This window comes from Oryzias melastigma, linkage group LG4 (assembly GCF_002922805.2).
Source record: "Oryzias melastigma strain HK-1 linkage group LG4, ASM292280v2, whole genome shotgun sequence".
Lineage (NCBI taxonomy): Eukaryota > Metazoa > Chordata > Actinopteri > Beloniformes > Adrianichthyidae > Oryzias > Oryzias melastigma.
In genome coordinates, this window is record NC_050515.1 from 12472509 (window position 1) to 12487114 (window position 14606).

General features: G+C 35.7%; 2 protein-coding genes across 2 annotated transcripts in view; one reads left to right on the forward strand and one right to left on the reverse strand.

Annotated features, from left to right (window-relative positions):
• Positions 1-13484, reverse strand: part of xxylt1 (xyloside xylosyltransferase 1) — a 25408-nt gene extending 11924 nt beyond the window's left edge. Inside the window, exons 1-3 of the mRNA XM_024279426.2 lie at positions 13055-13484; positions 10932-11553; positions 2329-2476 (exon numbers count right to left, since the gene is read on the reverse strand). Coding sequence (XP_024135194.1) covers positions 2329-2476; positions 10932-11462 — 679 coding nt within the window. The 5' untranslated portion in view covers positions 11463-11553; positions 13055-13484. The remainder of the gene's footprint in view (positions 1-2328; positions 2477-10931; positions 11554-13054) is intronic.
• A 427-nt stretch (positions 13485-13911) lies between these two features.
• LOC112150896 (serine/arginine-rich splicing factor 11) overlaps positions 13912-14606 on the forward strand; it is a 7590-nt gene continuing 6895 nt past the window's right edge. Inside the window, exon 1 of the mRNA XM_024279425.2 lies at positions 13912-14251. Within this exon, the coding sequence (XP_024135193.1) occupies positions 14130-14251 (122 nt within the window). The 5' untranslated portion in view covers positions 13912-14129. The remainder of the gene's footprint in view (positions 14252-14606) is intronic.

Here is a 14606-nt window from a genome sequence, read left to right on the forward strand (position 1 = left end):
GCAGAGAAGGCCTTGCAGGCCCTGACGGCCCGCCACTGGTGTTATGTCTACAGGTCAACGAGAGTTTGGTCCAAAAAGTGTTCAAGAGTGAAGATTTATCGACCCATTAACTCCACATCATCTCTCTTCCACATTATAACCACAACAGTACTGGTGTGTAGTGCTTGGACACACTCAACAAAATGGGAACACATGGTTAATCAATAATCAGATGGAAGCACAAAACGTGCAGCTCTACAAACATGACAACAATCCGGCTCATGTAACAGCCTGAATAATACTGGAATGTGTTCAACTACTTACAATACAAACATAAAAAATAATTTTAAAAATCTACATAAATGCTTTAAAAAATAACATGTATTGATCATCAAAGGACTTCATTTATTTTACTGGTGTTCTTCTGAGCTGTACAGGATACATTTCTATCTTTTCATCATCAAGATGTTCAGTTTAACCCCTTTGTACATCCTTCTTTATTTTGCTTCATCCTGAAAGTAACATTTTTTATCATAACTGCTAAGATTTATTGATTTATAGTTTTATTGGCTTAGTTTGCATTTGCATTATTTAGAAAAATGTACTGAATAAACAAACGACAAATAAAAAAGAGAATAGGCAGAAGTATATGACGCTTATTGAAAGCCTATCCTTCAATATACTACAAGTCCCTGCTAATCATTTTAACAAACCAAATTAATACAAACAAGTAGGAAACAATCCTTTACAAATAAATACAAGTAAATCAAATTATTTTACATAAGTGTTTTGCAATCATTTATATATTTACATTTTAGATGTTTTTTAAACTGTAAAAAAAAATAATTTTCATTTATCACTTAATTCAATGAATTTATTAAGATTTCCCTGTAAAGGAAAAAAAATCAACAGCTGTTTTCAACATAAACAGATTTCAGGCTTTATCTGTCAGTGACAGTATGTGAGTGAACCATCACAGTACAGAACACACTGTAGCTTTGGCAGGAGTGTAGCACCAAAGAAAGTCAACACATCACATAAAATGGCCAGCTTTCCCCAGTGAATCCTCCTCTGTGACTTTGTAAAGTGCAGGGACAGAATTTGTCCAGAGTCTCTTTCTTCATCACATGAAAGCAAAGCTTTTATGCTACAAACAAACTGATGGATGTCAGAGCTGCAGCACATTAAAGCACCCGTACAGGGGGTTGACTCCTATGGGTTTTGTGGGTTTTTGGGATACATAAGTACCTATAGGATCCCCACACAAGCAACGCTCTAATTGCTAAATTTCTTGATTTTACATCTTGGTTCCTAAATTCTAAAACTAAGGCTGTCCCAATGAGCTACGGGTTGAAAAAAGTAACAATTTGTGCGACGTGCCTGTGTCTGACGTTCTCTATGGCTTGTTGATGGCAGCATACCCATAGAAAAAATGAACATTTTCACTCTACGGGCTCGCCGAGCAGTCTGGCGGGTCACCTGCATGCCCTAATACAGGTTTGCCGTTTTTTGATCGGAAACAGCCCCTATTTACCCCTTAAGGGCAGTTGTGACTGAAGCCTGATCTTTATTGACAATCCTCTGTTGGTCAATTACTTGAGTCTACATATGCCAGTTTTGGGTGAAAACAGGAATTTTTCTACCAAAACTGTGCAACTTATCCAACACAGCTTAATGTATTCAGCCAGGAACATTCTAGCCATTCTTCAACTTCTGTTACTGAGCAATGTCAGCCTCCAGCAAAGCCCCCATCATTCTTTCCTATCCCCCTGACTTAAAATGGAACGCATATGTTCTGCTTGCAAAACTGAGGCCCCATGTCTTACCTGGACCCCTATGAGTGCTATTGATTAGGAGCTCAAAGCCTAAAGATTTGGTTCACCTGTAGGGTGATGCCCCACACTGCACTCCCACTGAAGTGAAGCAGCAAAAAAAAGCACAACAGAGGAAAGAGAACTGTGAGCGCAAACACGGGGGGCACCCATGTGGGCAGCAGCGACGAGGCACATCCTTCCTTCCGGTCTCCCTAGGGCTTCTGCAACCTGCCACATGTCTTTTAGATACCTGCCCATATGGCCTTTTCCAGCTGTGCAACCATGCCGGGGAGGTGGAACTCACTGGTTATGAAGCACTTCAGCAAAATGCAGTAACAATGCCATGTAAGGTCACAGACAAATTATCTACTGGTTACATTTTCACACCTTGATGATAATCTTGGAAGAAATATACAGCCACAAATCATAAAATACTTTACATAAAGTAAAATTTTTATCTACAGTTTTTCTTCTTAACATCCTTTGCTTTGTAAGATTGTTAAAGGTAAACACGTTGACAATAGACTGAACTTACTCTCAGGCATGATGTGATGCATGGCTACAGAGAGGAAGAAGATAGCGTCGCTGTAGTAAGCCCCAGAGCCAGCGCTGAAATGCTTCTGCATGGCTTCAACAATGGGGAAGAGAGTCTGGGTCAGCTCTGCCACATCATGGAATAGAACCTGAGGGTGTAAAAATAAACAGAAAAATCTTAGAAGGTGGTCCGATCCGCAATAAAACTCTGAGAGAGCATGTATTTTTTATCTTTGGTTAGGAAAATGTGAGCCAAACTCTTTAGAAAGTAGAACGTTTGGTTTTGATGAATAAAAAAAATCTTTAAAAATCTTATTAGGGCTGTAAACATCAACGCATGCAATTATCTAAATCGAATTAATGCGTTAATATTAATTAACGCAACTTAATTAATATAACGATATGTCAACATCTGTTTTCTTGGAGTAATACTGCTGACATAAAGTTTTTAGAGTTCTGCTTGTTTTACGGTTGATGTGTTTTGTACACTCAAATTACATTTCTGGGTTAACACTTGATACATTTAAAAATTTCAGACAATTTCAAAAACTGCATGTTTCCATAAAATGTACCTAGTAAAAAATTGTGATTATTAGTGATCAATAACACAAAAGTGTGATTATTCTGAATTTTTTTCTTTTATAGTTGGTTGACAGTCTTAATTAAAAATGAGTTTTCTAAATATACAGTTTTGCGTGTGATTTCATATTGTGATTATTCATAGATAAGTCGAGATAGTAAGTGATCGACAAATACTATATCAAAAAAAATTCATTGCAATTAATCTAGAAAACATACACGTTAAAAACATCAAAAACACCATTTTCATTGGAGTGGATCTTTAATAATGCAATATTAAATTTAAATACCAATAAGAGTCGCCTATTCATTTATTTCCTTGCTTAAGTTCCCAAGTTTCTCTCTTTAGATTTTTTTTTTAATCTAAAATGAGCCCATTAATAAACCCATTGATGTCATAAAGGTGTTTTTATTTAGAAAACAAACTTTTTCATTTTTTTTACGCAATCAGTCTTTGTATTTTAAACCATTTTAATTTGGGATGAACTCCTTTCATAAGCATTATGTGGGCAAACCTCAGTGCATTCAGTCTATTCTGTGTTTGGTACAAAGAACAAAAGGCCATCATCCATTAGCTTCATCAAAAGTGAACGCTTCGTCTGCTAGTGCTTCGGTCAGAACACATCCTAAACCCACACAAACCAAACATAACTGCTGATCGCATAAAAGCATCCAGGGCCGAATCAGGATCTCCAACAATAGAATCCTTTAGAAGATGAACTTATGTATATAAAAATGAATAGCATTGTTAACAACTAGTTTTGCTGTCAATTTTACCTCCAAAAGTTTAATACAGAATTTAATTCAAGCATAAAATGTTATTTTACAACTGCCAGTTGAGTGTAGGAAGATAGATACTTGTTACTTTTATAATATAAAAACTGTGCAGCGCTTACAGCCAAAATAAAAAAAGAGCAAAACTTTCTGAGTTAGTTTCCAGCCTCTTTCAGCTGCTTCTGGGAACACCAAATCCCACAAGACCAATAAAGAAGCAGCTTCGAATGTGACAATGTACCATTATATACCATCAAAACCAAGCCTTATCTAAACTTTTCTTCTATTTTGGCAAGTTTAATTGCTGCAAAAAAAACACTTTCTTAGGCCTGATTTAAGGGCATGGATGTCAAAGGTCAATCTTGACAAAAGGGCTCCTACAAAATAAGAGACTGTGTTTCTATTGAGAAACATAATGATCTGTGTTTCATTTCATTTCTTCCAAGTAAGAGAAACAATCCTACCAGAGCCCATAAAACACAATTTCATATAATTGCTGCTTTTGATAAAGGGACATATGGGTAAAAGAATGTTAGAATCACAGAGATAAGTTACTTCCGCTATAAAGACCTCTTCACTCAACATACAGTTTTCAGGGTTCATTCTATGTTTTATTATTTTCAATTTCCCAATATTTTCAGCATTTTAGTTTCTTTTTATTATGCCAATCAAAAAGTGTTTTGAGAATCTTTAGGAATTATTTTAATTTATTTAATGTTCTCGTGTTACGAACATTTGAAATTAACTAGATCCAATAGTGATATAAAATATGCATTAATCTATTGACTGTAGTGTCCGTTTCAACAGACTTATGATAAAGCGTCTGCCATATATTTATACTGGATGGATAATCTATGATGTCACCATTAGATTTTACATTCCAAAAATGAAGCCTGAAATGGGAGGAGCAGCACTGACTAGTTTGCTCCGCCCACTTCAACAATATTCCATACCAAATACTTCAGTGGGACAAACTGGCCCCTCCCCCTGTCAATCAAAATACCACACCCTTAAATGTGAACACATTTGAGCTTTAATTAATACAGCTTTTACGAAATATTTCACTCCCCGGGCAGTTGTTAGAAATAGAAAACAAAGCAATTTACATCAAAACGTTTTTTGACACCTGAATGTAGACATGCTTTTTTTTTTTCGGTGCAAATTCTGACTTTTACTAATGCAAATCAATGGAAAAATACTTGCATGTGACACCAGTTGTTTGAGGAAATTCAATATTTGGATTGTGTGCTCTGTAGGGCTGCCACAAACGATTATTTTAATAGTCGACTAATCACCGATTATTTTTTCCGATTAGTCGACTAATCCGGTCATGCACAAAGTGGATGTAAAACACACATCTTAACCATCATTCGCTTTAAAATAACTAAAAACTATATATATATATATTCACACTAGCATCATCACAGATGAAATGTAAGCTGAATTTGGCCGCAAAAGATGCTAGTGACGATAGCTGAAGATGCTGATAGCCAACTAAAATATTAGTTTAAAGGCCAAATTAGCCTAATTAAAGCCTAGGTTAGCTAAAACAGCTAGCATGCAGCTGAAATATTAGCTAAATTCCAAAACAGCCTAAAAAACTTAATCAAAAAAAGACTAAGCTAGCAAAGACAGCTAGCATGTCTGAAATAAAAAAAAACCCAAAATAGCCTAAAAAACCTTAATAAATGCCAAAATAGTCCAATAAGCTAGCATAACACCATTATAACTTTCAACTTTACTATACTCTGACTCCATATAGTACAAAGTAACGACTAATCGACTATTAAATTAGTCGTCGACTATTTTAATAGTCGATTAGTCGTCGATTAGTCGACTAATCGTGGCAGCCCTAGTGCTCTGATATATTCTGCAGATAACTTTTAGTTAATTTTGTAGTTGTTTCTTAGTACCCTGATTTAAGACAGTATTTCCAAACCCTGGTCTTTGGGGAACAATGTCCATATTTCTCTGCTTGAGCACACCTGCAGAAGCCTGATAATGGCAGCAACCAAAGGCAGGTGTGTTTGAGCAGGGTGAAATTGAAAAAAATGCAGGCCAGCGTTCCTCGAAGACTGGAGTTGGGAAACACTGGTCTAAGAGACGAGTCTGTAAGAAGAGTAATCAATTTGAAGAATAAAATCAATACTTCAGAGATAATGTGTAATAATTCTTAAAACCAGTATTGAAAAATGTTTTGTTTGGGAACAGAAAATTTTGGAATGATACCCAGCTTTTGTGGATGGTGGGTATACAGCAGTTTAAAAATGAACAGCAAAAAATCTTGATTTTTGTTTGGTTGTTTCCATATTTTTCTTTTTCTTATAAAAATCTGAAATTATATCTTTTTCTGTCTTCTTCCTTCATTACTTAGACGGGAGTCACATCAAAGAGATGAATATTCATTAACATTTGAACTACTATGGAAATCTCATAACAGAACACACAATTAATCCATAAATAAAAGGTAATACTCCAATAAAATTAGACAAAAACAATATATTGGACTACCGGTACATTTTTTTAAACCTGAAACTGAATCCTCTTTTTTTTTTGTTTTATTTTTCTTCAACTATATTCTTCACAACACAATGGTTATTTTTTTTTAAGTCATCCTACTTTCACAACAAAAACAGTTTCGTTTGCAAAATATAATTAAATCTCCATTTGACAGTTTTTGAGAAAATCTTTTTATTCCACATCCATATGAAGAACTGTTAAGCTGTCATAAACAGCTAAAAACCAATAACCTTCCAGGGACTGACTGACTGTTTAACTCTGAAGCGAATCATAGATAGATACATAAATTCATGTTTGGTCATTAGCACAGGAAGTCACAGCGCTCAACACTCAAACGTTCTGGGTAAAGGACAGTCGGCAGTAATGAGCACATCCTCTGGGCGATGTAATGCTACAGGCTGTTTGTTGCCAAAAAAAAAGAAAATCCAGATAGGTCCTTGAACTTGCTGCTGTCAGGAAACAATGTTAGCTAAAACTGTTGCATAACTCTTGTCATGTCTTCACGCTCATTGAAAATAAATAATGAAAAGGAATGAATCTCAAAATGAGCCGACAAGGCTGTCAACATGCTCACATATCACTCGCCGTGTCAGGCTCCAGGGAGTCCTGTCTCATGTGTATCTGTGGCAGAAATTGTCTGTACGTGTGTCTATTTTTGTATAGATGTGCGCATCAGGAGAGGAGGTGGCTGAGCTTGTGTCAGTGCTGCTGGTGGAACAATGTTTCATAATTTATGAACTCAAACAACTATGTTTAAAAGCATTGGTCTGGAATAATAAAAAGAGGATGACTAAAGCAGTGAGGTAGACACAGCCTGAAGGTTCAGTTCACTGATTTTAGATTCATTCTTAAAAAAATAAACCTTTTGCCATTTATGAAAAATAGGGTTGGTTACATTTTTAAATAAAAAATGTAAATGTTCTTTGTTTTTTCTGCTTTCAATCATTTAGTTGAATGCAGTTAAATTCAGATGGAGCTAAATGAAAATTCTGAAAATGCAATTCTTACATATTTCTTATACAAACTTATTAGAAAAATATCTAATTTCCATGTTAAGTGGTCTCTACAGAAAGCAAGATTTATATATTACAATTATAAGTCTTAAAGTATTTGGTGCTAATTATCCAAAATTTCAAGTGGAAAGCAGATTTTCGATAATTTTTCCTCAAATGAACAGATGTTGGACTGACCGGGATCTAACAATCCTTGTTGGCATTCTTAGAATCAGCATTGTTCATTTGAAAAAAAAATCCACATGCCATCCATTCTTTAATCATTTGTTTCAGAATACTTTAATCCATGTGTGTCAAAGTCAAGGCCCGGGGGCCAGATCCGGCCCTCTGGGTAATTATATCCGGCCCTCTACAGGGGTCAGTAGGTGACTTCTCCAAGAATGGACATGCCACGGATAGAACCTCCTGTTAAGTAAATACCAAGTCGGAGGATTATTTGGAATGAGCCCTGGTGCCATTTAAAGCCTGAAGACTATGTTCCAGGGAACAGGGGATGTCAGACAGACTGAGAAATGGGCGTCCTAAGAAGATGACACCCCAAGAAGACAGTTTCCTCACTCTGACAGCATTTCAGTACAGTCCAGATTCTGCGTTAACCCCTTGTGCTTTCCGAGGCATGTTTACATTAGAACTGGGGTCATTTGGACCCCACAAGACAGGGAGCTAAACTTTTTTTTCCCAAAGATTTTTTTACCTTCAATGGTCTCTGTGGCAGACATAAGATCCTGTCCACCTTTGTCATGGGAGGAATCACACATCAATATGAAGTCATCTGGACCCCAAAGAGAGCACGAGGGTTGAGGTGTGCAGGACAACAACTCTCTGTCCTGATGATTTGGAACAGGCTACACAAAGCTAATCTCTTCCATGGCCGTCTTTCATGGTCAAAGTTAGCAACACGTGTGCTAAAACCAAGAAACATTCTGGAATATCATGTTCATCGATGAGTTTCCTAGAGTAGTCGAAAAGTCAACGAGTGGAGACTGTATGCTAGGCCAGGAGGGGCAAACTTTTTGACAAACCAGGAGCAGTAGTGGAGTGTTTTAGTAGTCCACCTCATTAAAGAAAAAATATATATATAATCTGTGCAAAAATGTGCCTTAATTTTGATTGAAAATTAAAACAGTACATCTTAAAACACATTTTAGTTTTTTTTTTTTAAGAGTGGCTTTTGTTCTTGTTTTGGTGCAAATTCCACCGATTGATTGACATCCCTCATGGAGAACGCAAACTTAAGAGAATTGCTGCATTTATGTGGTGTTGGAATGATAGGAAAAACGACTGTCCGACTCGGAAAATGCACATCTGAAAAACAACACATTTTCCAACACCACTTGAATGCAAAATAATTTTCTGCACCTAGACCAGGGGTCTGCAACCTGAGGCTCCAGAGCAACATGTGGCTCTTTTATTTATCCATTGTGGCTCTTTGGCTTTGAAGAAAACTTCAGACTTAACTAATTAATTAACTAATTAATTTACGTTTATATATTTTGGCATGTCACTGATCAAAATGATGGTTAAAGGTTTCATCTATTGTCAGAGCGGTTTTGAATTTGCTATTGTCAAAAGTGAAATAATTTATATTTGTTATATATAGAAGGTATATTTTATAAATGAATGGCTTAATTGCCACAAAAACATAAATAAATAAAAAAATTCTTCACTTTGTGGCTCTCGCTGAGCTTTGAACTTGGACCAAATGGTTCTTTAGTGTTAAAGGTTGCAGACCCCTGACCTAGACAAAGGTCAATTTAATTGTCAAGCGCCATCTATGGGGAGACACAAAAAATTACAGGGAAAATAAAACTTAAAAAAGCATTATCAATGCAATTTATTTCAATTAGGTGGGCCAGATTAAACCTAACGGCCACATTTGGCCCCCGGGCCGTAGTTTCCCCAACCCTTTACAAGGCTGATGGCTGCACTGACCCTGTACCGTGTGCATTTTGTGATGGTGTGGGGCAGCCTCACTGTAAAACAAGAATGGTCATCATTGGAGCCAATCTACTGTAAATATTGATAAATATCACAATAAGGTTTTAAATCCCTTTTCTCAGCAGTCTGGTTTTAAACTATCCTCCAAGATAGCGACGCTCTTGTCCTAAAGTCACAATCAACTCTTTTCTGCTTTTCATAATAAAACACTATAATGTCAAGAACAAAGCTCGGGTATGCAATGCAAAATAGAAAGTTGCACAAGACTTTTCATTAAGCAGACAAAGATGAGAGCAGCCTGTTTTCTTTTTTTGGCAGTAGTGACAAGAACAGTCCAGCTGATGGATTTAAAGACCAACACTGCCACCTTGTGCTTCAGCTTTGAAAAAAAAAACAGTTTGAAAAGCAAAAGTACAGTTTCTGCCTCTAAAATAAACTCAGACAAAACTGACAAAATTATTCTAAATCAAACACAATTATTTAGATTTATAGAGATTAATGAAGAAAAAAAAACAATGAGAAATTGCTATTAGAAATATGGCTAAGCAAATTAAAATAATATATTTAACTGAACCAATAAAACTGGGGAAAACAGAGCAAAGCATAAACAGAAAAAGTTGTTTTAATGCTATTCATGCACACATAATATCAACAAGCAGTCACAAGCAGCATAATATTGCTGTCAACAAGATGTCTTCTTTTTTTTCACTGTACTTCCCTTTACATCATAGTATTCAGCACATTCTTGGAAGGTAAAAGTTACTATTTAAGGCAAATGAACCCTTTGACCCCAACATAAGAGCAGCTGACTGAACTAAAATGCGATTGCAGCTTGTCAAGTAAGCCCTAAAGGGATTTTCATTAAGAACGGCTTTATTTCACAGAGACAAAAAAAGAGAAAGTGATTTAATTTACTAAAACTATCAAAACAACAAAGATAAAAAGGACAATATTTACAATATTTATCCTCCTTGTGTTCAATCACATGTAAAGTGAATGGAAATCTACTGATGACCATAACAATAAAACATCTTATTTGCATCACAAAATAATTTTGAAAAATAGTTTGACTATTCATTTTAATGTATTGCAATATTAAACATGATTATCGAGGATTATTTTGTAGTAATTATTTATTTAACAGTCGAACAACAACCTGTATTCCTTTTTTAATTATTTTTATGCCAATCTGTGAATAGATGCTCTCAAAATAAAGCTGGTTTTCACAGGTCTGACATAATAGCAGAACAGTTTTTATTATGAAGAACTTCTGAGAACATCTTCATAATTATACATAGAAATAGATTATATTTTAAAAAAAGAAATAAATAAAATCAGGATAAATATTGAAGCAAAAATTGTGACAAAAATCTATAAACTTAGGATTTTTTTTATTTGATTAATCTTTATTTTTTTTTACTAAATTGGGATTTTTTTGTACATTTCTTCTTGTTTTTAAATTCCACTTCCTGTCCATCATTATCAGAATTTCCTCTGAAAAAGAAGCTATGAAAATCTAAAGAATCCAGCAAAAATATCAGCTTTTATGTGGCAAAATGTATGTTTTTTCATATATAAAGGCAGTTGATGCATGACAAATCTGAGATTTACATTTAAAGGACTGAATGTGAGATTATAGTAAGTCATGAGGTGGAATCAAAATCCTGACATCAGATTAAAAAACAGGCGATTCTTCCCTCCAAAATTGTCCTTTTTAATAAAAACTGTATTCTACTTCAGATTTTAGTTACCCCAAAAAGTTGTGAAGAACAACACTTACTTCATACTTGAATGTTGCATCTTGGAGAAAGTCCTGCAGCATCCTTTGACCAAGTTGTTGGCTGGCTTTGTCACTAACAAAGTGAAGCACCAACACCTCCCCTTTCAAGAAATGCCCATGCTTTACCATCGACAACATGGCGACTTTGAATTTATCCTGCAGGCTTCGACTTTTGTCCACCTTGGTGAACATCATGAGCACGTGGTAGTGCTGGCCGCCGGCTTGATTTTTCCCCTTTCTTGATGCATACATGTCACTCTCCATTCCCAGGTGTTGGTCTTCAGATGCCTTCTCTTCATCTCCAGTCTGGTGCATCAGGCTCGTGTCCACGGTCAGGTCTGCGTCGTTTCTGTTGGTGCTCGCTTGGGTCTGCTTGATCCTTTTAGTGGTGCTGGAGAAGTTGTGCCTTTCTGAGCCAAAGTAGTAAAAAGCCACAACGGCGAGTGCCGCGGCGAGAAGCAGCACAAACTGATAGGATCTGAACGTGCTGACCCTACTCATGATTCTAGCCATGAGTCGAACAAAGCCCATGTCTGTGTGTTGATGTCATTTAATGGACAACGTAGGCAGAAAAACTGTCATTGTGGGCTGATCCCTGTTTTTAAAATGCATTCCTAAATCCCTGTGAGAGAAACAAAAGAAAAGGAAATTAATTAAAGCTTTGAATGTCAAAATTAATAATGAGATCTCTATAAAAATAACTACTTTGTTGTGTTGATATGCTGGAAAATAGGTAAAGAGTTTGAAAATACTGACAAATCTTGGCAAAATGAATTGCTACTCCAAAAAATTTGTAAAAAGTTTTCTTGTGAGTTTTAAGTGCTTTAAAGACTAACTATGAACCTATTTTGAGTTTTTCCAAACACATTCTCAGTGGTCCTTTGTGTTGTTTTTTTCCAAGTCATACCTGAATACCTTTTTCTGTTGAATGCTATGCATAATTATTTATAGCTTTAAATGCCATATGAATAAGAAATAATCTCGATTTTAGAGCTTTTGGTAAAAGAATTGGACTGAATTGTATTGCCAAAAAGTTTTTTTTTTCGGTTTTGTGGACCATGTATCGAGATGCGTATCGAATCATGTGAGATGAAAGATACACAACCCTACCAAACACCCCTGATAAAGGTAATCAGCAGGAGATAAGGCAGGATTTCTAGAAAACCAGCAGGTCGCCTGCCCTTGAGGAATGGATTTGGAAACCCCTGCTTTACACTCCTGCTAGCTTACAGCCCTTCATACCTCCAGGCTAATGTTACCCAAGCAATATAAAAGTCATCAATATTGCAGGTATCCAGCTGAACTGCTTTGAGACAGATGCCAGCTCGGGCAAGGAAAACAAAGACATACATGGATTTTTTTTTGTCTGAAGTGGATGCATCAAAAGTTATTTTCTATGTAAGAAATACGATCTTTTCATTAAACCGCATTTTCTAATCTGATTCACAACGATTTGAAACAATTCTATTTTAAGCTTCATTTTCTTAATATTTGTCTTCCATCAGAAAAATGCCAGAAGAACAAGTTAAAAGCACACCCACACAAAAAAGAAATTATGAGTGGGTCTTTTAACACCTATCCTCTGCTTTTAGAAATCCTCTTGATACCCTGTAATCATTTACCCATGTTTGGTTGATTAACAGCACATGGTTAGTACGTACTAAGGATGCAACAATTCACTTTTCCCACCATTTAGTTCAAACTGGATTTTTTTTTTGTTCACAGTTTTGGCCTATACCAAGCCTGGTTTAATTTAATAAAATAATAAATACCTAAATTTATTGCTTGCCACTTTTAACATAAAAAAATGGTATGCATTGGGGATGCAATGATTCACCTTTCGCCATAATTCAGTTTTGAACCGAGAATTGTGGAGTCCTTATACCTTCTTATTAAAGGGAGGTAAAGGTGTAGCACCTCTTCCAGAAATCCTATTATTATGTTAATTTATTTTTTTATATATAAATATGGTCACGGTAGAGTTAACAAGAGTTATTTGTCAGGCATTAAGCTAAAACAAACTGAAAATTAGTCAAATTTCTGTGACAAATATTATGTTTCTAAAACATTTTTAATACCAATGTCAGAGAAAATGAAAAATATGCTAAAGGAAAAGAACATACCTTTTTGATGCAGATGGCCTCTGCGTTTCTACTCAACAGCTTGCACGGAGATTAAACAGTCTTAAAACCCACTGATTTATGCTTAAAGTCTAGACTATCCTCTAGGTAACACGCAAGAATTTAATGGCGCCATTGTAAATGGCTAAAACTTATGGACGTGTGAAGTGATGAGTGCAGTACGCTCCAGAGCAACCGCCCACATGTAAATAGATGAACTGCAGCCCGATAGTACTCTGTAAAACTTCGGAAAAAATATAAATTAACTAAATGAACAAACCTGCGCGAGCACACATGTCTACTACACTTCAAAACAAACCCGGAGTTTGCGCAACTCAAGAGGAAGGAGTAACACTAGCTAGCTAACAATCTAGCAACAAGACAGATAACCTCAAACCCGCTCTGGTTTACAGCTCTCTTCAGATGTGCTGCTTTCAATTTCTATCGGAAAAGTAAATATCATAGGAGCGAGTGTAAACATTGATTTAAAAGTACTACGCCCTCTAATTTATCAGGCTTTAATTTTCAGTGTAAAATCAATGGAATCAATGTACTAATATTACTCAACGTTAAACAAATTGATATAGTTAAAATAGAATGATAATCAGATTCCCAACTGTAAATATTAAACACAGAATAAAAGCAATGCTTTTTTGTATTAGTTTCATTACAAGTACCTTTCTTTTTAAAGACACTCCAGCACTATTGTTATTTCTATTATATTAAACATATGAAGCAATAATTTATATTTTGTTTCCAAAATTATAGGACACTCAATAACAATATTTGTGTTTGAATTGCAAAATTACACGCCTAATAACTGTACTTGAAAGCAGCACCGCAGCTTCTCTGGAGTCGCGACAGTTACGTGCAGTCTGCGACAGCATTGTAGCCGTGTAGCCCTTTATACAAGACGGTGCCGTTGTTCGCAAAGCAGCTTATTATATCGAATATATGCTTTTGTTTTTATTTGCTTGGTGATTTTTTATAATTTTAATATTTCATAGTTTGCGTTTTTGTTCACGTTTTCGACCTCGTTATTAGACTACAGCAGGTTGCTTCATCAGCATCCGTGAAAATGAGTTCCACCACACACGTCATTCAGGTGACCAACGTTTCACCGAGCACAACTTCAGAACAAATGAGAACCTTGTTTGGATTTCTCGGAACCATAGAGGAACTTAAATTGTTTCCACCTGAGTGAGTATTGTGTACTACCGTCTTTAGCTGACCTAGCTCATGCCAACGCTTGTGAAGGCCCGTAGGCCTCTCCGCAGAGCATGCTAATGCTAACGTTTCCCCGCGCTGGTGATCACTTCAAAATAAAAGCATGAAAAACGGAGGATGAAGGAACTGTCAGACATAATAAACAATTATTTACTAATTTAAGCGGTAGAATAAATTAGTGTATCATTTTTTTTGTTTGTTTAAATATGCTATTTTTATGTTTCCAACCCTATCTTGTTATAAATTTTAGGTGACTTTCTGTCTTTTAACAAGCTCATTTTTAATTAGTTTAATTATTTACTAATTTACTTTATTTACTAATTAGGTT